Raw genomic sequence first — 23,233 nt, forward strand, 5'->3', positions numbered from 1 at the left:
TGAGCCTGAACATAGTCAAAGCTTTCCTTAAGTTTGGGTCCGTCACAGTGGTCAGGTATTCTGCCACTGTGTACTCTCTGCTTAGGGCCAAAAAGAATTCTAGTTTGCTACGTTTTTTTGTTAATTCTTTCCAATGTGTCAAGTAATTCTCTTTTTGTTTTCTCATTAGTTGGATCTAATTTTGTTGCCGTCCTGGGGCTCTGTGGGGTCTGTTTGTGTTTTGTGAACAGAGCCCCAGGACCAGCTTACTTAGTGGACTGTTCTCCACGTTCATCTCTCTGTAGATGAGGGCTTTGTTATGGAAGGTTTGGTAATTGCTTCCTTTTAGGTGGTTGTAGAATTTAACGTCTATTTCTTTCTTTCTTTCTCTCAGGATGGCACATGATTGGCAGGGAGGTAGAAGTAGGAGTCACCACCGATATGAGGAAGATGTTAAGGGTGAGTATGGCCACACACACAGTTGTTTAGTGTGTGCATTGCCCAATGTATGGAAGGAGCAGACACGTGTACGTTCAGTCAAGTCAAGAAAAGGGTTCTGGAAAATAATGTTGTGTGGATGGTAACCATCTCTCTGTCTCCTCTTCACTGTCTACTCTCTCTGTCTCTCTCAGAACCCCAGCCAGTGTATATTGGTGTGCCGGTAACACACGGCTACAGCAAAAGGAGACGCCGTAAACACCGCTCCCAGCGCGAACAAGAGAAACACCACACACACCGCGTCCAACACGCACACCATGAGCACGCACGTCACGAACACATACACCACGACAATCACCATGACTACCAGGAACACTACAAAGAGGAGGAGGAGCAGGAACAACATGACATATTTGACCCTGACTCCACAGGTGGGCACTCACACGCACGCTCACGCACAAACACACACATACTTACACGTGCGGACACGCGCACTTTAAGTAGTACACATGTGAGAAGTATATGACCAGCCACAGTTGTTGCTGTCTTGAGGAATGATCCCCTGTCATTTCCAGGCGTGTTTATAACTAGCAGCAAGGTGTGTGTGTGTGTGCGTGCGTGCGTGCGTGCGTGCGTGCGTGCGTGCGTGCGTGCGTGCGTGCGTGCGTGCGTGCGTGCGTGCGTGCGTGCGTGCGTGCGTGCGTGCGTGCGTGCGTGCGTGCGTGCGTGCGTGCGTGCGTGCGTGCGTGCGTGCGTGCGTGCGTGCGTGCGTGCGTGCGTGCGTGCGTGCGTGCGTGCGTGCGTGCGTGCGTGCGTGCGTGCGTGCGTGCGTGCGTGCGTGCGTGCGTGCGTGCGTGCGTGCGTGCGTGCGTGTGTAATGAATGTGTCAAAGCGTGGTTCCTGTTCCCGTGGAGACCAGCGTTTTGAAGCTGGTAAGCTGATTAGAGCTGAGGAACTCAAACCCTGGTATACCACCGGTCATGTGTGTGTGTGTGTGTGTGTGGTTACGTGCGTATGTGTTCAAGGGGGTTCCACTGCCCCAGTTCCACAGGAGAAGTATGTCACGTCATTGACTCATCAGAGTATAGATCCCGGGATGGACGGAGGCAAGGAGAAGAACCCGGACACAAAAGGGGAAGGAAGGCGCGCACAGCCAAAAGTGAAGTCGATGTAGTTGTTGTGTGCACGCATGTGTGTCACAGGGTTAAGGGTACTTGAGGCTGCTGCGGTGGGTGTGTGCGCAGGTGCATGTGTGTGTGGGTCCATGCGTGTGTGTGTGTGTGTCAGGGGGTGGAGAGTACTTCAGGGTGCTGTGGGGTGTGTGTTGGCCTCTTAAGCCTCTGGCCCTTCGCTGCTCTGGAGATTTCAGTGGATTTCTGCTTCAGATTAAAGCAGACCAAAACAACTCCACAGGAAAACAATTCCGGAGTAGGACGGAACACACAGAACAGTGTGCAGCCCTTTGGACCGCTGGGTTCTGACTGACGATACACCATCCCACACACGGCAAAACATGGCTCACTAAACAACGAAGGCCTATTGGATAGCGAAAGGTGTCGAGGCAGAGTTGGCGAAAAGAGAAGAGCGTGAAGCTATAAGAAGAGGACGACAACGGAGCAACACGTTGAGAGGGGGAACGGGAGAGAGCAGGAAAGTTGTGGGGAGGAAAGAAAGAAGGAAAGAAGGAGTGTGTCCACTCTTCTCCTGGTTGTCCCGTCAGTGGAGGTCTAGTCTTGACTCCAGTGTCTCCAGTTTTCTCCGGAACAAGCCAATTGTCAAACGGGAATACGGTGTCGGGGTCTCGTCTGGTTCCGCAAGACTAGTAGAGTGCTACCTCTCTGGGCTGGACGGACATTGACAGCAGCCTCCTGTAGTGTGTTGACCTATCAGCTGGTTGGGGATATCTCTCTCTGAGCTGCTGGGAGTACAGGTGTATACTGAAAGTCTTTGGTTGTGGTTCCAGTGGTTAGTCATGGAGGACTCTGGTTCCTCCATCACCTCCAGTATGGCCTCTCGCTGGACACTGCCTGGCTCACACACAGGTAAAAAAAAATAGGAAGAGAGGAGGGGAGGAGGTACAGAGAACAGGAAGAGAATGGAGGGGACAGCTCGATCTTAATGTTTATTTGCTTTCTTATTATAACGATGTTGTTTGTGTCATTGCTGTGTAGTAAGACTTGGTTGAGTCTTGGTTCTTATTTGGGTGTATTTCAGGGGTGACTTGTCAGTTATACGGTCACCTTCGCCATGTTGGAACTGATTTTAATGAATGACGTTGAACAACGACCTGCATGTAATAGGTGTCCGTCACTGTCACATGGGCGTGTCATTGGGAATGTCATGTGAGGCCTGTGTTTCTCAACCTCTGGCCTTTGGACCGGCACCGGTCCCTGGGATGTTACTGAGCGGTCCCTCGGGTAGACTGAACATAGATTAGTTCTTGCGTGATAGTTTGAATCTAAGGCGAAGAACCGTAGCAAGGTGTCTGTTTTGTCTTTGACTGGAGTCTGAGGTCAAGAGCAGCCCACTCGCCTCAGTGCTCCCTGAAGGACCAGTCTTTCTCTGTCAGTCCTCTCTCTCTCTGATTCACTCAGTTTTTCTCTCTCACTCCCTCTCTGTGAACTATATTTGATTTTCATTTCGTATAAAATATGGGCCTCAAGGTCTGCATGTCTGTCCTCACCCACTGGGCACGGACATCAATTCAACATCTATTCCACATTGGTTCAATGTCATTTTATTGAAACAACGCTTATTCAACCAGTGTGTGATCAGTGGGCAGTAATCTGTTAGAAACAGGACCTTTCCATGTGTTCACGCTGGCTAACTCTTGGCCAGTGCTGGGCAGTGCTCTTAGGCAGTGTGCTGCTTAGCTTAGCTACCCAGTGACCAGAGGAAGGTTATTCATTGGCTGTTTTTCATGGACTGTATAGAGGGGTGCAGGGGGGGGGGGGGTGCAGGGAGGTATTTACCCACATTGACTGGGACTCTGTGACTGACGGGGGGGGGGTGAGTGGGTTAAAGATCAGAGGTGTTGTTTTAGGTTACGGGTCGAAGGGAACTCACACAGGATCAAAGTAAGCTGTATTAGGACCACCAGGAGCCGAGCAACACACGCAAACACACACACACACACACACACACACACACACACAGTGATGTGATGGCAGTGTTATTAGAGCCCTGGGGTTAGGAGCAAGTTAATGAGCTTTGATCCACCGACAGGAGATTCACATTCTTTTAGACTTCTGATAACTTGATGCCCTAGTTTAGTACACGGTGTCACGGCAATCCAAAGCTGTTGCATCAACTGTCAATCCTAGTGGAATATCTTATACAGCTCTCACACACACTGTTAGTAAATGTGTTTGATGCGTAGATACATACGTGTTTAAATTCTATTTATATAGCTTGATATTTCGTCTCTCGTGAACTCCTTTTCCCAGTGTCCCCGGCGGCGGAGAGGCTGCGCTACATCCTGGGTGAAGATGACGACACGCCGACGCCCACTCTGTTTACGGAGATGGACACGCTGCAACATGATGGAGACGAGATGGAGTGGAAAGAGTCTGCGAGGTACACACACACACACACACACACACACACACACACACACACACACACACACACACACACACACACACACACACACACCTCAACCATTTGTGTGTGTCCACCCTGGAGTGTGTGGCCTCATTAGTTTGAGATTGTCGGGGGGCTTTAGGTGGGATTTAGGGGGAGGTGCTGGTAGGGAACCTGTAGATAGTTTTCATTAGAAGAGTGTTAGCAACAAAGCTCTACAGTAGTGTCACGGAGCTGGTGTCGGTCCACCCTGCCTTAATAACCAGACATCGAAAGGCTTCATGGGGTTTCTCTCCTTCCTCTCCAGGTGGGTGAAGTTTGAAGAGAAGGTGGAGGAGGGAGGAGAGAGGTGGAGCAAGCCCCATGTGTCCACCCTGACCCTCCACAGTCTGTTTGAGCTGAGGACCTGTATCCAGACTGGCAGTGTGCTGCTGGATCTGGAGGGATACTCCCTGCCACAGATAGTGGGTGAGTGTGTGTGTGTATGTGTGACCCAGACCATGGCCCATTCCCAAATCAAGCCCTAGTCGTCCCTATGCCCTGTGCACTTCGGGAGACTCAAACGATTTTTATAGGTGTAAGCAATATGGTTCAAATCCATCTTGCCCTCTGATAGGCCGGTTGGAAGTGCATAAGGAAGTGGACAGAGGCTAAGGGTTGACTTGGGATTGAGCACAACTGACTCTTGAACTCTCACCCTGACCTCTGACCCCAGATGACATCGTGGATCGCCAGGTGGCAGACGGTCTGATTGGTCCAGAACTGAGGGAGAAGGTCAGCTTTGTGTTGCTACGGAAACATCGCCACCAGCATAAGAAACCCATCCACCTCTCGCTAGCCGACATGGGCAAATCAAACAATTCCCCCACCAGTGAGTGAGAGTGTGTGTGCTGTGTTGTGTGATCTTGTTGATTTTCATCTCTGTCGTAGTATCATGCTGATTTGACTCATACAGCAATAATATTTTCTCTCTCCTCTTTTCACAAACTGCCTCACTGTCTCTCCTCTGTTTACTCCAACCTTTCTCTTCTCATTCTCCTCCACCTTTTTCTCCTATTCTCTCTCTCTCTCTCCCCCCCTCCTGTGTCTCTCCCCCTTTTTCTTTCTCCCCCTCTCTCCCCCTACTCGCGCTCCCTCTCTCCTCCCTCCCTCTGTCTCTCTCTCTCTCTCTCTCTCTAGGCCGTAGTCCCCAGTCTGTTCATAATGTCAGTCGTAGTAACGTCAGTCGCTTTCCTAGTTCAGCCTCTGGCCTCCATCACTCTACAGAGGACTTACGAGCCAAGTCAGGCAGCCTTGGCCGCCTGCGTGAGTCTGCACGCACGCACATACTCAAGCGCACAGACACATAGACACGCGAGCACGCTTGCGCGTGCACGGACACTCTCAAGTGCATAGGCACACACACACACACACACACTCAACGCATAGACACACCTGTATACATGCAAACTAATATTCTTTCACCCTCTTTCCTGTCTCTGACGGCTAACCTCATAGAGATATGTGTTTTTAATTCACATATCTAACCTCAAAACCTCATAGAGATATGTGTGTGATTTCAGTGTGCTAGTTTTTGGTCACACTGTATTTCGGGGGGCTCCTAATACACAGTAGTCTCTTGAGCCAGACAGCTTACTTCCGCAATCTTTGAATGTGCCATTGCCCACGGTCTGGCTACGCAGGACTAAATACACAGTGCGTCCATTTCTGTGTGTGTGTGTGTGTGTGGGGGGGGGTCTTAACCGAGGTATGTTCTAGTTCTTTCTCTGCTAATGAATTTGTCCCTAAATCATAAATCAGCTTTTAGGGGGAATGATCCGTTAGATGTAATTGGCCGTTGAAACAATCAGGCAAGCTCTGCTCACACACCCCCAAGCCGTCTACAGTGCCACAAAGACGCATTCACTCTATACCTATAGCTGGTATTTACCTACAAAGATGGGTTGGAGATGTCTACTGCTGCCTCTTCCACACAACGTCCAAAATTAAACGGGCGCCACACAAACTCTCGACCCGTGAATACGCTGAGGGGATTGCTAACTTCACGTCTAGTTAACTCAGACTTTCACCCACCCGAAGTCATTCATTGGTGTCAATAGGGGAATCGTGTGAGCATGTTATTGTGCATGCGAGTTTGTGTGGAGTGCAATAGAAAGTGGTGTGTGTCTACTTTTTTTTTTATATGATGTTTCAGATCCCGCGCAAAGCCGAAGCATGAACGACATTTCAGACAAGCCAAGCACAGACCAGGTAACACCAAAGATCATTGTTCTGTGTGTGTGTGTGTGTGTGTGTGTGTGTGTGTGTGTGTGTGTGTGTGTGTGTGTGTGTGTGTGTGTGTGTGTGTGTGTGTGTGTGTGTGTGTGTGTGTGTGTGTGTGTGTGTGTGTGTGTGTGTGTGTGTGAAGGAAAAGTTATTACATTGCATAACCCTAAGCTCCTGTTGTTCGTCTCGACTTAATTGTTTGGGTGCGTCCACCCGTCAAAAATGAGAGGGAGAGAGAGAGAGGGCAGGATAAAGAATATTACTGTTCTCATGTGAGTCACTTGCCTTTCCTTTCGACGTGGGCCAAAGGACAGATTTGGGTATTATTGTTTAGCTGTGGATAGAGATGGTGTGTGTGTGGGGGGGACGCTGAGTATGTGTAGGGGGTCAATGCCCACCCTGACAGAGTTTGGGGGACTTCAAAGCCACACACGTACAGTACACCATCTGAGTCCACTTGAATGATTTACTCCCCCAAACAGTGGCTTAATAACCAGGATTGGGGGAGTAACAGATTACAAAAAAACGGTAATGTGATCCGTTACGTTACCAGCAAAAATATTGTAATCAGATTATAAATACTTTTGAAAAACGAGGTGATTACTTTTGAGGATTACTTTTTAAATTCCCAAAGGATGTTTGAGCGGGAAGAAAATCTTTGTCACCTTTTCTGTTTTCTCAATGACATTCAGATCAGCATTGAAAGAAAGTGCAAGTTTAAGTTTGCCACCAATCTCCTGTGTATTGTAGATGTGTTGTAGTAGTGGGTAATCATGTGTAATGTTTAAAACCAGCAGCCCAGCAACTGTATGTAAATGGCCTTAATATTACTGGACCACATGAAGAGTAGCAGCTTCTGGGGATCCATAATAAATACAAAGAATAAAATACAAACACAAATGACCCACCCCATGAGAACCCAAAATATAAGCTTGTTTTTCTCCAATGTTTGTAAACATTGTCAATGTAAACAAACACTGTATAGCCTCATAACATGGTTAAAACAATGTTGATATCATGGATGGTCAGTCCTTGCACCCATAGATCTGTCTATTACTCTGAGAGTGTTTACATTTCTCCAGGCCCATTCCTGGGATTTTTACCAAAACAGAGGCGGGGTGCGGGCTTTGTTATTGATGGAACTGTGGAGTTGCCTTTTAAACAGCTGCAAATGATCTAGATATCAAAGTGTCACAAACAAAAACAAACAATAGGCCTATAGCAAATGCAGCATATGGCATCCATTTTTCATATGCAAATAGCACTTTTCGGTAGTGCTCAAAGCATGCCATTCCATAAGAGCAGCATTTATTTTAATACTCGAAGCAGTGAGCCCAATCAGTCCTCCATGACAACAAAATCATAAACAACAGAGTGGGCTAATTAGTCCTTCGTTTTGGGGTTAATCTTCAGTTAAACAATTTGGCTAATCTATATTTCCAAGTCCTATTCTTGAAGATCAAGGCGTATTAAATTAAATGGAATGACTGGAATTCTGACAGACTTTGGATTTTAATATAAGGATATAACCTAATCGTATTATTATCTGTAGTAGAAAGCAATTGGTTAGACGAAGCCTACAAAACCAACCTATAAAGGAAAATATCCATTCATGGCAAGTTAGGTAAACTGATTTGTCCTGGAATAGATTGGTAATATTAATTTCTGTCTTCTAATGCCTCTTAATGGGAAGTAATCTAAAAGTAACTGAAAGTAATTCGATTACTTTACTGAGTTTGGGTAATCCAAAAGTTACATTACTGATTACAACTGAACTATACTGAACAAAAATATAAACGCAACATGCAACAATTTTAGCGATTTTTACTGAGTTTACAGTTCATATAAGGAAATCAGTCAACTGAAATAAATTCATTAGGCCCTGATCTATGGATTTCACATGACTGAGCAGGGGCACAGCCTAGGTTAGGACTTGGAGAGCAATGGCCCACCCACTTGGAAGCCAGGCCCATCCACTGGGGAGCCAGGTCCAGCCAATCAGAATGAGTTTTTCCCCACAAAAGGGCTTTATTACAAACAGGTAGTCCTCAGTTTCATCAGCTGTCCGGGTGGCTGGTCTCAGACGATCCAGCAGGTGAAGAAGCCGGATGTGGAGGTCCTGGGCTGGCATGGATACATAAGGTCTGCGGTTGTGAGGCCGGTTGTACATAATGCCAAATTCTCTAAAACAATGTTGGAGGTGGCTTATGGTAGAGAAATGAACATTCAATTCTCTGGCAACAGCTCTGGTAGACATTTCTGCAGTCAGCATGCCAATTGCACGCTCCCTCAACTTGAGACATTTGTGGCATTGTGTTGTGTGACAAAACTGCACATTTTAGAGAGGCCTTTTATTGTCCCCAGCACAAGGTGCACCTGTGTAATGATCATGCTGTTTAATCAGATTCTTTATATGCCACACTTGTCAGGTGGATGGATTATCTTGGCAAAGGAGAAATGCTCACTAACAGGGATGTAAAGGAATTTGTCCACACAATTTGAGAGAGAAATAAGCTTTTTGTGCATATGTAAAATTAATGGGATCTTTTATTTCAGCTCATGAAACATGGAACCAACACTTTACATGTTGCGTTTTATATTTTTGTTCAGTATAGTAACTGTAACATATTACATTTAGAAAGCAACTTAACTAGCCCTGTTAATATCCCTCTGGTCACTTTGAACTGCCTGCCTGCCACACACACACAAACACACATCCATGTCCTCATATTCAAACTTCTGTACATGTAGGAGCTTTGACAGCCCGGCTTTAACCAGCACCTGACTAGGTCACAGAGAGAGAAAGGGGGAGATATTCCTTGAAGTAGACTGTTATACTGAATAGAGGTATTGTTTACGTCATGTTCGAGGCAGTAAATTACTACCAGAGAACACTCTTAGCAAAAAGGATTCCAAAAGGGTTCTTTTTCTTTTTCGCCAATGGGATAACCCTTTGAATAACCCTTTTTGGGTTCCATGTAGAACCCTCTGTGAAAAGGGTTCCACCCAAAAGGGTTCTACCTGTAACCCAAAATGGTTATTCAAAGGGTTCTCAAGTGGGGACAGTTGAAGAAGCCTTTTAGGCACTAGATAGAACCTTCTTTTCTAAAAGTTTGTAGGTCACAGAGACCGAGAGATGGGGAGGGAGAGACGTAGAGAGAGATAGAGAGTGGGTAGAGGTGGGGAGAGAGGTATAGCAAGAGAGACCGAGGGGGTAGAGAGAGGGGGTAGAGGTAGACAGAGGGGCAGAAAGTGATTTGACTCTGAAAGCAACACTAAAAGATTAGCAGGTGATTTTGACCTCAGCATCAACCACTCCACTTCCACGTGCTACTGGGAGGTAGGAGCGAGGCATGTTTACCGCATTGAGAGTTGAGCTTTGTGTGATTTTTGTATGCAGCAGTATTGATTGGCCAATGGAGAGTGTCTGTGTGTGTGTGTGTGTGTGTGTGTGTGTGTGTGTGTGTGTGTGTGTGTGTGTGTGTGTGTGTGTGTGTGTGTGTGTGTGTGTGTGTGTGTGTGTGTGTGTGTGTGTGTAGCAATACTGAGCTACAGTACCATTGGAGTGTGTGTGTGTGTGTGCCTCGTGTCCTATGCATCACATGCAGTGAGTGATCAGCTATCGATTAGATATCAACACTGACATAATAATGACAGAACTTCAGCCACTCTGCCGTGGGACATTACAGTAGAGGAAGACATGCCTTTACATTTTTAAATGCTGTTCCTAAGTGTTTTATTCGTGCACTATAATAGACAGCATTTTGGCTACAATAGCCTTCATTAGGTTATTGAAATGCCCCATAATTCAATTCGCAATGATTGTACATCCGCTAAGAAAAGTCTGCCAAAACTTCAAACCGACATCAACATGAAGAAGTCAACAGGTGTAAATAAAAACGAGCGTGAATAAGTTAGGAATTGTGCTACTAACGCACATGACCGGCACAAACACGTCTCGTAAAAGTAATGATGTTTTTGTTTGGTTAGCTTACGTTAGCTAGCGCATTCCAACGTTCCCTGACATCGCACTTATACATTGTAATTTTCGATTTACCTGATATCATCGGATGGCTAGCGTTCGATGTCAGTGGATGCCTTCTCTTCTAGCCAAGATATGAAATGCAATCATAATTGACTGTAGGGCATATAAACCACACACAACAGCTACCGGTGGTTCCGTGATGACTGAAAACACAAACGTGGGACGAACGAGTGACAAATTTCCCGGACAAGGGCGGTCCATTTTAAAATTCATTCATTCTTCCCTCGCCCTGCAAGTGTCAACTCATCATAAGTCATGATACGTCATCAGAAGCGTCCATTTCATTTGAGGCCTGAGGGGAGAGCGTGTGTCTTTTACGTGTCTGGAATGCAGCCCTGGTCTCTCTTTGGTCTCTAAATACATCTCTCATGTTCCTCTGCCACCTCTCTCTCCATTCTCTCTCTCTCTTTCTTTACCATCCTGCTTCCTACCCCCCCTAGATGAAAAATAAGTTCATGAAGAAGATTCCTCGTGATGCAGAGGCGTCCAACGTTCTGATTGGAGAAGTGGACTTCCTGGATAAACCATTTGTAGCGTTCGTACGTCTGGCCCAGGCTACCACACTGGGAGGCCTGACCGAGGTCCCCGTACCTACCAGGTACACGTATATGTGTGTGTGTGTGTGTGTGTGTGTGTGTCTCCTGCTGCTCTACAGCTGTGTTAACCCCTTGTCTCCTGGCAGGTTTCTGTTTGTCCTGCTGGGTCCTCATGGCAAAGGCAAGTCCTACAACGAGATTGGCCGAGCTATCGCCACGCTCATGGTGGATGACGTAAGAATGAGCAAATCTTTTTTTTTTTGAGTCAAGTCACACAAAAAAAAAACAATGAGGGACAAACGTTTTTAGTGGATGTTGTCATATTGTTGTTGTTTTTTCTTAACCTCAAGATATTTTGTGGATATGTTACCTTACGCACTCAGTCAGTATGTTACAGACAGGGCTCTGCAGTTCAACTCTGTCCTCTTTATTTTACACACACACACACGCACACGCACAAACACACACACACACGCACACACACCATCATATGCCGTGTATAACTGTGTGCTCTACTGTCCTGTCAGTTGTTCAGTGACGTTGCGTATAAAGCCCGGGACCGTGACGACCTGATCGCGGGGATTGATGAGTTTCTGGATGAGGTCATCGTTCTGCCCCCAGGGGAGTGGGACCCCAAAATACGCATTGAGCCCCCCAAGAAGGTCCCCTCTGCTGACATGAGGTACAAACTGTATGTATTTAGTGACTGACTGATCAATTGAAACATTCAATTAAGTTTCGTTTATTTGGATCCCTGTTAGCAGCAGCTATTCTTCCTGGGTTAGTTCGTCTGTTAGTTAGTCCAAACTCAACACTGAACCTCCACCCCCCTACCCAAAAGGAAGTCTGTGCTGAACCTGAACGAGCTAGGCCAGGTGAACGGGACCGGGACGGCTGGGGGGCCAGGAGGAGGAGAGGACGAGGAGATGCCCACCCCCCACGAACTGGGAGAGGAACTGCAATTCACTGGCAGGTATGGGAATGCTGGGAGGTTTACTTTCCTATAATTGAATCTCCAGACCCCCAAAGCAACATGCAGGCACTCTCAAATTGTCATTTGAAAGCAATAAAAAATATTTTAAGCAGGGGCCAATAGAACTAGCCGGGGGGGCTTACCTGTGTGTGTGTGTGTGTGTGTGTGTGTGTGTGTGTGTGTGTGTGTGTGTGTGTGTGTGTGTGTGTGTGTGTGTGTGTGTGTGTGTGTGTGTGTGTGTGTGTGTGTGTGTGTGTGTGTGTGTCCCAGGTTCTGTGGAGGCCTGTGGCTGGACATTAAGAGGAAGGTTCCGTGGATCCTTAGTGATTTCTCCCAGGGCTTTCACATCCAGTCCATCTCTGCTGTTCTGTTCATCTACCTGGGCTGCATCACCAACGCCATCACCTTCGGAGGCCTGCTGGGGGACGCCACAGACAACTACCAGGTACACCCACACCCACACTTACACGCCAACATGCGGAAGTTACACACCGGTCTCAACTCCTCTACCCCTCCCCTCTCTCCCTGTGGCAGGGTGTGATGGAGAGTTTCCTGGGTACAGCGTTAGCAGGGACAGTGTTCTGTCTGTTAGGAGGTCAGCCCCTCATCATTCTCAGTTCTACTGGACCCATCCTCATCTTCGAGAAACTGCTCTATGAGTTCTGCAAGTGAGCCACACACACACACACACACACACACACACACACACACACACACACACACACACACACACACACACACACACACACACACACACGCACACTGTATCTGTCTGATCCTTCTTTTGTGCACTTAGTTTGTTTCTTCTGACGCTGGTGCGTATGTGTGTCTCAGGTCTAACACTATAGACTACATGGAGCTGCGTCTGTGGATTGGTCTCCACTCCTGTCTGCAGTGTCTGATCCTGGTCGCCACGGACGCCAGTTACATCATCAAATACATCACCCGCTTCACCGAGGAGGGCTTCTCCAGCCTCATCTCTTTCATCTTCATCTCCGACGCCATCAAGAAGATGGTGGGTGACACACACACACACACACACACACACGGGCGCACGCACTCACGCGGTGTCTTAACTGTTTCCGCAATGTGTTACTACAGGTGGGCTCCTTTAAGTACTACCCCATCAACCGTGTCTTCAAGCCCGACTACGTTACCACATACAGGTGTGAATGTATCGCACCTGACCAGGGTGAGCCTCTCCCTCCTCTTCTTCTGCTGCTGTCTCGCCTCCTCATGTCATTCTTCCTCTTCTCCCATTCTTCCTCCTGTTTCTCCTCAGCGTCCTCCCCCTCTCCTCCCCTCTCCTTCTTAATTGGGTGCTTCACTAGAACCGACACCAATGAAGTGCAGTATTGCCATCTGCAGGACAGTTTAGGGAGTTCACATCCTTGACAATTCTTACTGTAGACGTATCCCCTAGTTTGGGGATGTGTATTCTATAATAATAATGCTTTGGGGAGGGTGCTTATATTTGTCTGTTACACACAGGTGTGTAATGAAAATATGTATTTTTTTTGCATATTCCAACTCCCCCTGAGACACCCGCAGGGTGTGGGGTCATGGGCAGGGTCTCCATTGTATAGAGCCCCTGGAGCACAGCAACATATTTTTGTTCACCTTGCCGGCTCCGGTATTTGAACCAGCCACCTTTCGGTTACTGGCCCAACACGCTAACCTCGAGTCTACCTGCCATCCCCTTGTACTGTCTGTGTTCGCCCTCCTAACTACTGTAACTGATGCATGTGCTGTCTGTTTCTGCTTCTCTCTCTCTCTCTCTCTCTGGCTGCTATCTGAGTGAGTATACTGCTACATCATGCTACAAATCGGTCATGTTCCCATATAACTGGCATCATGTAATCTAGCTGGGGCACCTGACTTCTCTCTGTATCTCTCTCTCTCTCTCTCTAACAGCTGCTGCGATGGCTTTTAATGTTTCAGTTCCACTAGCGGACGATAACATGACTGATTTGGTAAGTGGCTCGGGAGCTAACGGGGACACATTCACTCATCTGTTTCTCAGATGGTTGAGTCTATGGGGGACAGTCTGCCTGTGGCCAAAAATAGACTGTAGGACTTAACATAGTCACAGGACTAGGAGCACTGTGCTGCCTGTCCACGTTCGTTTCTGCACTACTCTGTATTCCCTCTTCTCTTCTCTCTCTCTCTCTCTCTCCTTCTGTCTGTGTAGTATAACTTAACAGGTCTGGACTGGAGTCAGCTGAGTAAGAAGGAGTGTGTGAAGTATGGCGGCGCCCTGCTGGGGAACGCGTGTAAGTACGTCCCTGACCTGGCCCTCATATCTTTTATCCTGTTCTTCGGCACCTACTCCATGACCGTCTCCCTCAAGAAGTTCAAGACTAGCCGCTACTTCCCCACCAAGGTGAGAGACACAGGGGGGACATAGAATGTGAGACGTGGGATGCAGGGGATCTTTGTTTGGTGTTTATTACATATTGCGTGATGGGTAGGTAACGTAAACTCAACCTCTTCCCTTGGCTGTCAACTCTCCCCACTTTACCCCTCTCCTTCTCGCCCTACACCCCCAATCCTCCCCCCACCCTGTCCTTTCCTGTCCACGTCTGTGCTCCAGTGCCGTTCCCTGGTTGGTGATTTCTCCATCATCATCTCCATCCTGGTGTTCTGTGGGATAGACTACCTGTTAGGCCTGGACACGCCCAAACTGCACGTGCCCACTGAAGTCAAGGTCCTCTCCTCCCCTCATCCCTCACTCCATCACTCCCTCTCTTCCGCTCGTTCTCTCCCTCTCTATCTCTTCCTTCTTCCTGAAATTATTCGGGGATAAAAAGGCTGTTTTAAATGAATGATTTTGAGACATTAACATACTGACACTCACACCTCTCTCTTTTATTTCATCCCTCTCTCCTGTCGGTCTATTTGTTTTGTACCTCTCTGTCTTTTTTCCTCCATCTCTTCCGCCCCTCTTTTTGTCTGTCTGCTTGTTTATCTGTGTGTGTGGGTGGGCCTAGCTGAGGAAGCTGATCAGTGATTTCTCCATCTTCATGTCAATCATGACGTTTGTGGGTCTGGATATGCTTGTAGGGCTGGACACACCCAAACTAATTGTACCCACAGAGTTTCAGGTATTTCTGACCCTTGACCCAATGTGTCTGTGTGCGTGATTCACAGATGCATGCATTGTTCAGTGTGATTCAATATGTTTGATTTTGGCCTATGTGTTTGAGTTGTATACGAGTTGCATGTGTCTTTTTGTTGGGTTTAGTGATGCATGTAAACTGCATGACATTTGAGTGAGTGTGTGTGTGTGTGTGTGTGTGTGTGTGTGTGTGTGTGTGTGTGTGTGTGTGTGTGTGTGTGTGTGTGTGTGTGTGTGTGTGTGTGTGTGTGTGTGTGTGTGTGTGTGTGTGTGTGTGTGTGTGTGTGTGTTCAGCACCATACAGGACTCACTTGAAAAAAAGACCTGGGCCTCAAAGTAACTCCCTGTGTAAATAAAGGTTACATAAATGTGTGTGTGTGTGTTGTAGCCGACGCGTCCAGACCGTGGCTGGGTGGTGATGCCGTTTGGTAAGTGCCCGTGGTGGGTATATGTGGCCAGCGCCGTCCCTGCTCTCCTGGTCACCATCCTCATCTTCATGGACCAACAGATCAGCGCCGTCATCGTCAACCGCAAAGAGAACAAACTCAAGGTACAGTATGGCCGCAATGACAACACAACACAACTGCAACCATGAACACACCTACTTACTTAGGGAGCGTAGGCCCTCGGCGAATCCTCTCCATCATACTCTGTTCTGAGCTGTCTTCTCCAACAACAAAAAAACAAGAACATAAATATAAATATAAATGCAACATAAACACGGCCATTCAATAACCATAAAATACAGCCATGAACACAACAGCAACACAATAACTCTTGAATGCTACCTCTCCCCTCCCTTTCTCTCCGCTCCCCATCTCCCTCCCCTCCTTCTCTGTCCCCCTCCTTCTCTCTCCCGCTCCTTCTCCCTTTCCTCCCTCTCACTCCCCTCCTTATCACGCCCCTCCTTCTCCTCCTTCTGTCTCCCCTCGTTCTTCTCTCTCCCCCTCCTTCTCTCTCCCGCTCCTTCTCTCTCCTCCCCTCCTTCTCTATCCTCTCCTCCTTCTCCCTTTCCTCCTCCCTCCGCTCCCCTCCTTCTCTCTCCGCTGCCCTCCTCTCTCCTCCTTCTCCCTCTCCTCCTTCGCCCTCCCCTCCTTCTCCCTCCGCTCCCCATCTCCCTCCCCTCCTTCTCCCTCCAACAGAAAGGTTGTGGGTACCATCTGGACCTGTTCTGGGTGGGTATTCTGATGGCAGTGTGTTCCTTCCTGGGCCTGCCCTGGTACGTGGCTGCTACTGTCATCTCCATCGCCCACATCGACTCTCTGAAGATGGAGAGTGAGTCCAGCGCCCCAGGAGAGCAGCCCCAGTTCCTGGGAGTCAGGTAGGGAGGGATACGGGGTTTGTATGTGTGAGGAGAGATATAGTGGGTGTGGGTGACAGGGTGAGTGTGTTAGAGGTTGACGGTGATGTTTGTTCTAACTGTGTGTGTGTGTGTGTGTGTGTGTGTGTGTGTGTGTGTGTGTGTGTGTGTGTGTGTGTGTGTGTGTGTGTGTGTGTGTGTGTGTGTGTATGTGTATGTGTATGTGTGTGTGTGTGTGTGTGTGTTTTACAGGGAGCAGAGGTTGACGGGTATTCTGGTGTTTGTCTTAACTGGAGTTTCCATCTTCCTGGCTCCTGTCCTTCAGGTGAGTCAGTGAGAGAATGGGTCTCCACATCACATAGTGCATGGTGTAATGGAGGATTGTGTTAACCTGTATATTGTGTTTCCCCCCAGTACATCCCCATGCCTGTTCTCTACGGTGTCTTCCTCTACATGGGAGTAGCCTCACTCGCAGGAATACAGGTACGTGTGTGTGTGTGTGTGTGTGTGTGTGTGTGTGTGTGTGTGTGTGTGTGTGTGTGTGTGTGTGTGTGTGTGTGTGTGTGTGTGTGTGTGTGTGTGTGTGTGTACTCACCCACCTCCTCTCTCCCTCCTAGTTCTGGGAACGTATCAAGCTGTACCTGATGCCAGCCAAGCACCAGCCAGACTTCTCCTTCCTGCGTCACGTTCCTCTGAGGAGGGTCCATCTCTTCACCCTGGTCCAGATTATCTGTCTGGCTGTCCTCTGGACCCTCAAGTCTACCGTAGCTGCCATCATCTTCCCTGTCATGGTGATCGCTCTGTGTGTGTGTCTGTTTTGGAGGGGTAGTGTCGTGGAAATTCAATACCAGCGACAACCTGAAGTTAATATTAAATAAATCATTCTTTATTACAAGAAAGCTGGAGATGTTCCAACAAACTGAATGCACCATAGTACACGTCGGTCGGGAGAGTCCCATTAGATCTCTTATATACTGCTTACACAGACAGGTTATATTTGCATGATTTACATGATCCACTATTCATAATTAATTAATCATTAACGTTTGGTTCATGCATGCGACCGACCAATACCTCACGAGGCTTCTTCTCTCCAAGCTGAGACCTTGAAACTGAGATATCCCTTTGTTCTGGGCGTACTGCCAAATTGCTTAGGCTGATGGTGAGGATTCCTCCCAGGCACGATCAATCAGTCACTTGTATGAACCCAGTCAAATTGGTTATTAGAAAAGCACAAACATAAAATGTTCCTTCACACTCCTCTCCTAGGCAATCAGTAATTAGTACCGGGAAGTGTGCTCTTCACCTCTACAAGGCAATTAGTGTTAGTACTTCAGTCTACCCTGTTTTCTCAGCAGCGGTCTCATCACTAAGCTAAGACCGCCACTGAAACAAAGGCGATTCGGCAGAGTTGTTCTGCCGAGTTGTTTGAGGAAGGAAAGAGAGGAAGGCTCCACACCACTCTCTCATTTGACTATCTTATCTAGTTATTTTCAGATGATTTCATTTTGCTCTTTTTGTAGCTTTGGCAACTATGTGTGTGTTTTCTATACCTGTTCACTCCTTTCCCTGTAGGCTTTACAGACCTTCTAATTGAATGTACCTTGCGCGCACAACCCATGTGAAATTCCTGGTCTCTGGCAGTGTTTGGAACTGCCGATCTGTGGTCAAGACCGCTGAGTTCATCTCGGCCTATGCTGCCCTTCAGTCCCTTCACTTGGCCCTAACGGAGACATGGATCACCCCAGAGAAAGTTGCTACTCCAGCTGCTCTCTCTTCATCTGACTGTGTTTTCTCTCATAGTCCGAGAGCATCTGGTCGTGGTGGTGGTGTCAACGGGCTACTAATTTCTCCTAAGTGGAGATTTTCTCTTTTCTCCCGCACACCTGTCCATCTCCTCATTTGAATTCCATGCTGTCACTTGTCCACTCAAGCTTAACATTGTTGCTATCTATCACCCACCAGGTCCCCTAAGAGTTCCTCAATGAGCTCGGTGAGCTCATTTCCTGACGATGGCTCACCGCTCTTCGTACTTGGCGACTTCAACCTCCCTACGTCTGCCTTCAATGAATTTCTTTCTAACTCTTTCTTCCCTCTCCTTGCCTCTTTTGACCTGACCCTTTCCCAGTCTCCTCCCACTCACAAGGCAGGTAATATGCTTGACCTCAACTTTAATAGAGGCTGTTTCCCTATTAATCTCACTGCAACCCCCCTCCAAGTCTCTGATCACTACTGTGTTTGCTTTTCTGTCTCCCTCTCCTCCAACCCTAGCCACTCAGCCCCTACCCAGACGGTCATGCGCCGTCGCAATCTTCACTCCCTCTCTCCCACTATTCTCTCCTTGTCTATCCTATTATCTCTCACTTCTGCTTAATCCTCCCCCCCCCCTCTGTATCCTAATTCTGCCCCTTCAATCCTACTCTCCTCCCTTTCCACATCCTTTGACTTGCACTGTCCCCTTTTCTCCCGGCCGGCTCAGACCTCCCTTCCGAGTGACTCATTGCAAGCTTACAGAAGAGGGCTGCGGGAAGCTGAGCGAAAATGGAGGAAAACTAAACTTCCGGAGGACCTATCATCCTTTCACTTCCTCATCTCTACCTTCTCTTCCTCTGTATCTGCTGCTAAAACCACTTTCTATCATTCTAACCCTAGGGAACTCTTTTCGACTTTCTCCTTAATCCTCCACCCCTCCCCCTCGCTCTCCGCGGACGACCACTTTGAAAAGAAGGTTAACGACATTCGCTCCTCATTCACTCAGCCTATAGAGTCCATTGGTCCCACTCACACAAAACTACCCTACGCCTTTCTCCCCTCTCTCTTCAGATAAAATCTTGCAACTAGTGAGGTCCGGCCACCCGACAACCTGCCCGCTCGACCCCATCCCTTCCTCCCTTCTCCAGACCATCTCTGGAGACCTCCCATTTCTCACTGCCCTCATCAACTCCTCCCTGACCATCCCCTCTGACTTCAAACTGGCCAGAGTTGCTCCCCTCCTCAAGAAATCAGCACTCAGTCCCTCTGACATAAAAGAAAATACAGACCGGTGTCCCTTCTTTCTTTTATTTTAAAAACACTTGAGCGTCTCTGACCAACTCTCTCGTTATCTCTCAGAATGATCTTCTTGACCCTAACCAGTCAGGCATCAAGATGGGTCACTCAACTAAGACTGCTCTTCTCTGTGTCACAGAAGCTCTCCACACTGGCAAAGCAGACCCTCTCTCCTCTGTTCTCGTCATCCTAGATCTATCCGCTGCCTTTGACACCGTGAACCATCAGATCCTCCTCTCCACCCTCTCAGGGCTGGGCATATCAGGCTTTTCACACTCTTGGATTGCATCCTACCTGGCACGCCGCTCCTATCAGGTGGCGACACGCGTCTCTGCGTGCCTGGCAGATATCTCAGATTGGATGTCGGCCCACCACCTCAAGCTCAACCTCGACAAGACGGAGCTGCTTTTCCTCCCGGGGTAGGCCTGCCAAATCCCAAGACCTCTCCATCATGGTTGACAATTCCACAATGTCCCCCTCCCAGAGTGCAAAGAACCTTCGGTGTGACCCTGGGAAAACACCATGCCGTTCTTTGCCAACATCAAAACAGTGACTCACTCCTGCAGGTTCATGCTCTACAATATCCGTAGCATACGGCCCTGCCTCACACAGGAAGTGGCGCAGGTCCTACTCGAGGCACTTGTCATCTCCCGTCTGGACTACAACTCGCTGTTGGCTGTGCTCCCCACTTGTGCCATCAAACCCCTGCAACTTATTCAGAATGCTGCAGCCCGCCTGGTGTTCAACCTTCCCAAATTCTCCCATGTCACCCTGCTCCTCCGCACCCTCCACTGGCTTCCAGTCGAAGCTCGCATCCACTACAAGACCGTGATACTTGAATATGGAGCAGCAGGAGGAACGGCCCCTCCCTACCTTCAGGCTATGCTCAAACCCTACACCCAAACCCCAGTACTCTGTTCTGTCACCTCTGGTCTCTTGGCTCTCCCACTCCTACGAGAAGGCAGCTCCCGCTCAGCCCAGTCCAAGCTCTTCTCTGTCCCGGCACCCTAATAGTGGAACCAGCTCCCCCCTGAAGCTAGGACAGCAGAGTCCCTGCCCATCTTCCGAAAACATCCAAAACCCTGCTTCTACAAAGAGTATCTTAAATAAATCCACAGCATCCGCCCCCTTCGCATCCCCTTCTCACGCCAGACCACGACCCCCCCCCAAACAAAACACATGCACTTGGCTTTTTCCCCGTTTACTACCTTGAACTTTTCTGATAGCTACTTTATTGTACTTACTATGACTGTGATACAGTATGTGGTTGTCCCACCTAGCTATCTTAAGATGAATGCACTGACTTTAAGTCGCTCTGGAATAAAACGTCTGATAAATTACTAAAATGTCAATGTAAAAAAAACATTCCTTACCCCAGGATACTTCAACATGGTGACTATCCGGGAGAATAAAGAAAAGGAGCACTCTGTTGCTGCATATATCTGATAGATTTATTGACGGGATCAGTAACCAGATTTATGCAGCAGCAGAGTGATTATTTTCTTTATTCTCCCGGATAGTCACCAGTGGAAGTATCCTGGGGTAAGGAATGTTTTGGGGATTTTCAAATCCCTCAGTCGAGCACCTGATTTCCCCTTTGACGTTTAAGCTGGGCTGAAGTGCATTTGGTTATTCCTTCTTTCCATTGTAAATGTGTGTGTGTGTGTGTGTGTGTGTGTGTGTGTGTCTGTGGTGCATAGATTGATGGGGAGACATACTTTTTTCGATGTGTAGATCCTGGGTCTGATGGTGGTGCGTAAGATGATGGACCTGATGTTCTCTCAACACGACCTGGCCTGGCTGGACGACATCCTGCCGGAGAAGGACAAGAAGAAGGAGAAGGATGGGAAGAAAAAGAAAGACAACAAAAGGACCAAAGCAGCAGAGCCGGAGAGCGACGAGGAGGTGAGAGACGAGGACTAGCAGACACACACACACACACACACACAGTGCCAGAATGACAGTGGGAGTAGGATGTAATGCCAGTGTGGTGTGTAGGAGTGGCTCCATCTGTTTTGTTGAGTGTTTATATCGATGTGTGTTGTTCCTCGGGATTGTTATCGCTGACTAATACCCGTCTCTTTTCTCTGTCCCACAGTGTTGCTGAAAAGGCACTGTATAACACTTACTATTGCCTGTCTGTCTGCCTCGATGTTGGTTGGTCTGTCTGTGTGTGTGTGTGTGTGTGTGTGTGTGTGTGTGTGTGTGTGTGTGTGTGTGTGTGTGTGTGTGTCGATGTCTTTCTCCCTCCAACTTCCACCTGCATGGTTCAATCCTGTCTGTGTAGTAGAATTGGGCTGTTTTACTTAGATTTAAGCATGCAATGTGTGTGTGTGAGCGGGTGCTTGGATGTGTGTGCGTATTTGGGGCATCATCCCTTACGTCTCTGTTAAGCCACTCCTCTGTCAGTTCCTCCTGCATGCTGATAGTTTCCCCCCTGTTTCCCCCCTCTGCCACAGCCCAAGAGTCCCCTCCCTCCTCCAGTGAAGATACCCATGGACACCATAGACCTGCCTTCAGCACCTGACCCCTCTGTAAGCCCACCCACCCAGCCCCCCGTCTCTCACTGTGAGTAAACCTCTCTTTTGAGGGACCCAAGGAATGTGGACTGTTGTATGTATTACTGTGATGTCATTATTGTGCGACAGATAGAGCACATAATACTGTGATGTTACTGATGTATGTTATGAGACACTGAAGGTTTTATTTCTTTTTTTGTTCTCCCTCACCAATTCTTACCGCTGCCATTCAACTGTGTGTGTGTGTGTGTGTGTGTGTGTGTGTACAGGAGGAGAACGTGTACACTAGTGTAAATCCAGATGAAAGTGACCGGATACATCCCCCCGGCCCTGACGCACACACCGACTGGGGACTACACTGCCAGAATGTCCACACCTATGACTACTGACACACACATGTAAAGACACACACACACACATACATCCACTTACTACTGCCAGCTAGACTACTGACAACTACCGTATAATCACACGCACAGCTAATAACTATTAGCAAACATCCATTTACTATTAGCATTCTTTACCACTGTTTTTACTTTTTAAAAACGTAATACACATTGAATTTCATATAAATGTATACAAATATTCTATAAAATGTAGATATGATGTGATATTTAACATGTAAACATATGTCTATTACATTCAGCTGGATAGTAGTTAGTTATTATACTTTTAAACATTGTACAAATCACAGTACGGTCTGGGAGACATACCCAGACACACGAATCACACGCCGCTCGGAACCATAGGTCTACTGTCCGGGGCTGTTGGAGCGTAGATCGCAGTGTGTGGACTGAGGTTTCTTTTCGCTCAACATATTCTCTGATCTCCAGCGCCTGCTTAAAACCACTGGATGCTATGTGTGTTTTTTCCTGCGCTATCCTTTGGCCCTGCTGTAGTTTGTGAGGGCAGACCGACAGTCGTTTAGATACCAGAGCCCATGCACCTGATACCAATGCAGAAGTTGTTTTTTTGTGTGTGTTTGTTTTGCTGATGTCTTCCATGTGTAATTTATTCACTGTGTGCCATGTGGTTTGTAGCAGGAACCTCTTGTAGTAATGTAAAGACGACTCTGAAGGCACAGTTAGCAAAGGAAGGGTTATAATGTCACGGTAATCCAATATTATAATGCAGTGTTATTCTGCAAATTGACCGCAAGAAGCCATCAAATTCCTATCAATTTGCATGCCCCCACACCACTGTCTTTTCCCACTAGTACTGACTTTGCCGATAAATACTTTGTTGAGGGAAAATGTACTTGATACCATTGTGATGTGTTGTTGTCTCACCTACAGTAGTTATCTTAAGATGAATGAACTAATTCTATGTCGCTCTGGATAAGAGCATCTGCTAAATGGCTAAAATGTCAAATGTGCTGAGTGACGGTGGTTGTTATGGGTTCGTTGGAGACGTCTACACTATCCAGGTCT

General features: G+C 47.7%; 1 protein-coding gene across 1 annotated transcript; it reads left to right on the forward strand.

Moving 5' to 3' along the window:
* The first annotated feature begins 1,337 nt into the window (after nucleotides 1–1,337).
* Nucleotides 1,338–21,860, forward strand: LOC120021857 (electrogenic sodium bicarbonate cotransporter 4-like). The gene is made up of 25 exons (XM_038965703.1): nucleotides 1,338–1,353; nucleotides 3,864–3,993; nucleotides 4,307–4,467; nucleotides 4,715–4,870; nucleotides 5,179–5,191; nucleotides 5,225–5,304; nucleotides 6,194–6,249; nucleotides 10,750–10,907; nucleotides 10,992–11,079; nucleotides 11,373–11,527; nucleotides 11,687–11,818; nucleotides 12,089–12,263; nucleotides 12,353–12,486; nucleotides 12,653–12,833; nucleotides 12,920–13,010; nucleotides 13,733–13,806; nucleotides 14,010–14,201; nucleotides 14,809–14,922; nucleotides 15,325–15,486; nucleotides 16,079–16,257; nucleotides 16,489–16,561; nucleotides 16,651–16,719; nucleotides 16,854–17,027; nucleotides 21,019–21,189; nucleotides 21,744–21,860. Coding segments are annotated over exons 1-25 (3,036 nt in total). The 5' UTR covers nucleotides 1,338–1,352.
* Nucleotides 21,861–23,233: the final 1,373 nt, after the last annotated feature.

The sequence above is a fragment of the Salvelinus namaycush genome, chromosome 26 (genome assembly GCF_016432855.1).
Source record: "Salvelinus namaycush isolate Seneca chromosome 26, SaNama_1.0, whole genome shotgun sequence".
In the NCBI taxonomy this organism is placed as follows: Eukaryota; Metazoa; Chordata; class Actinopteri; order Salmoniformes; family Salmonidae; genus Salvelinus; species Salvelinus namaycush.

What these genes read in the sequence shown, in the direction of transcription:
- LOC120021857 (XM_038965703.1), top strand. An exon ending in GAGGTCCCCGTACCTACCAG is followed by an intron (nt 10,908 to 10,991) that starts GTACACGTATAT and finishes GTCTCCTGGCAG; the next exon opens with GTTTCTGTTTGTCCTGCTGG. An exon ending in GTCCCCTCTGCTGACATGAG is followed by an intron (nt 11,528 to 11,686) that starts GTACAAACTGTA and finishes CCTACCCAAAAG; the next exon opens with GAAGTCTGTGCTGAACCTGA.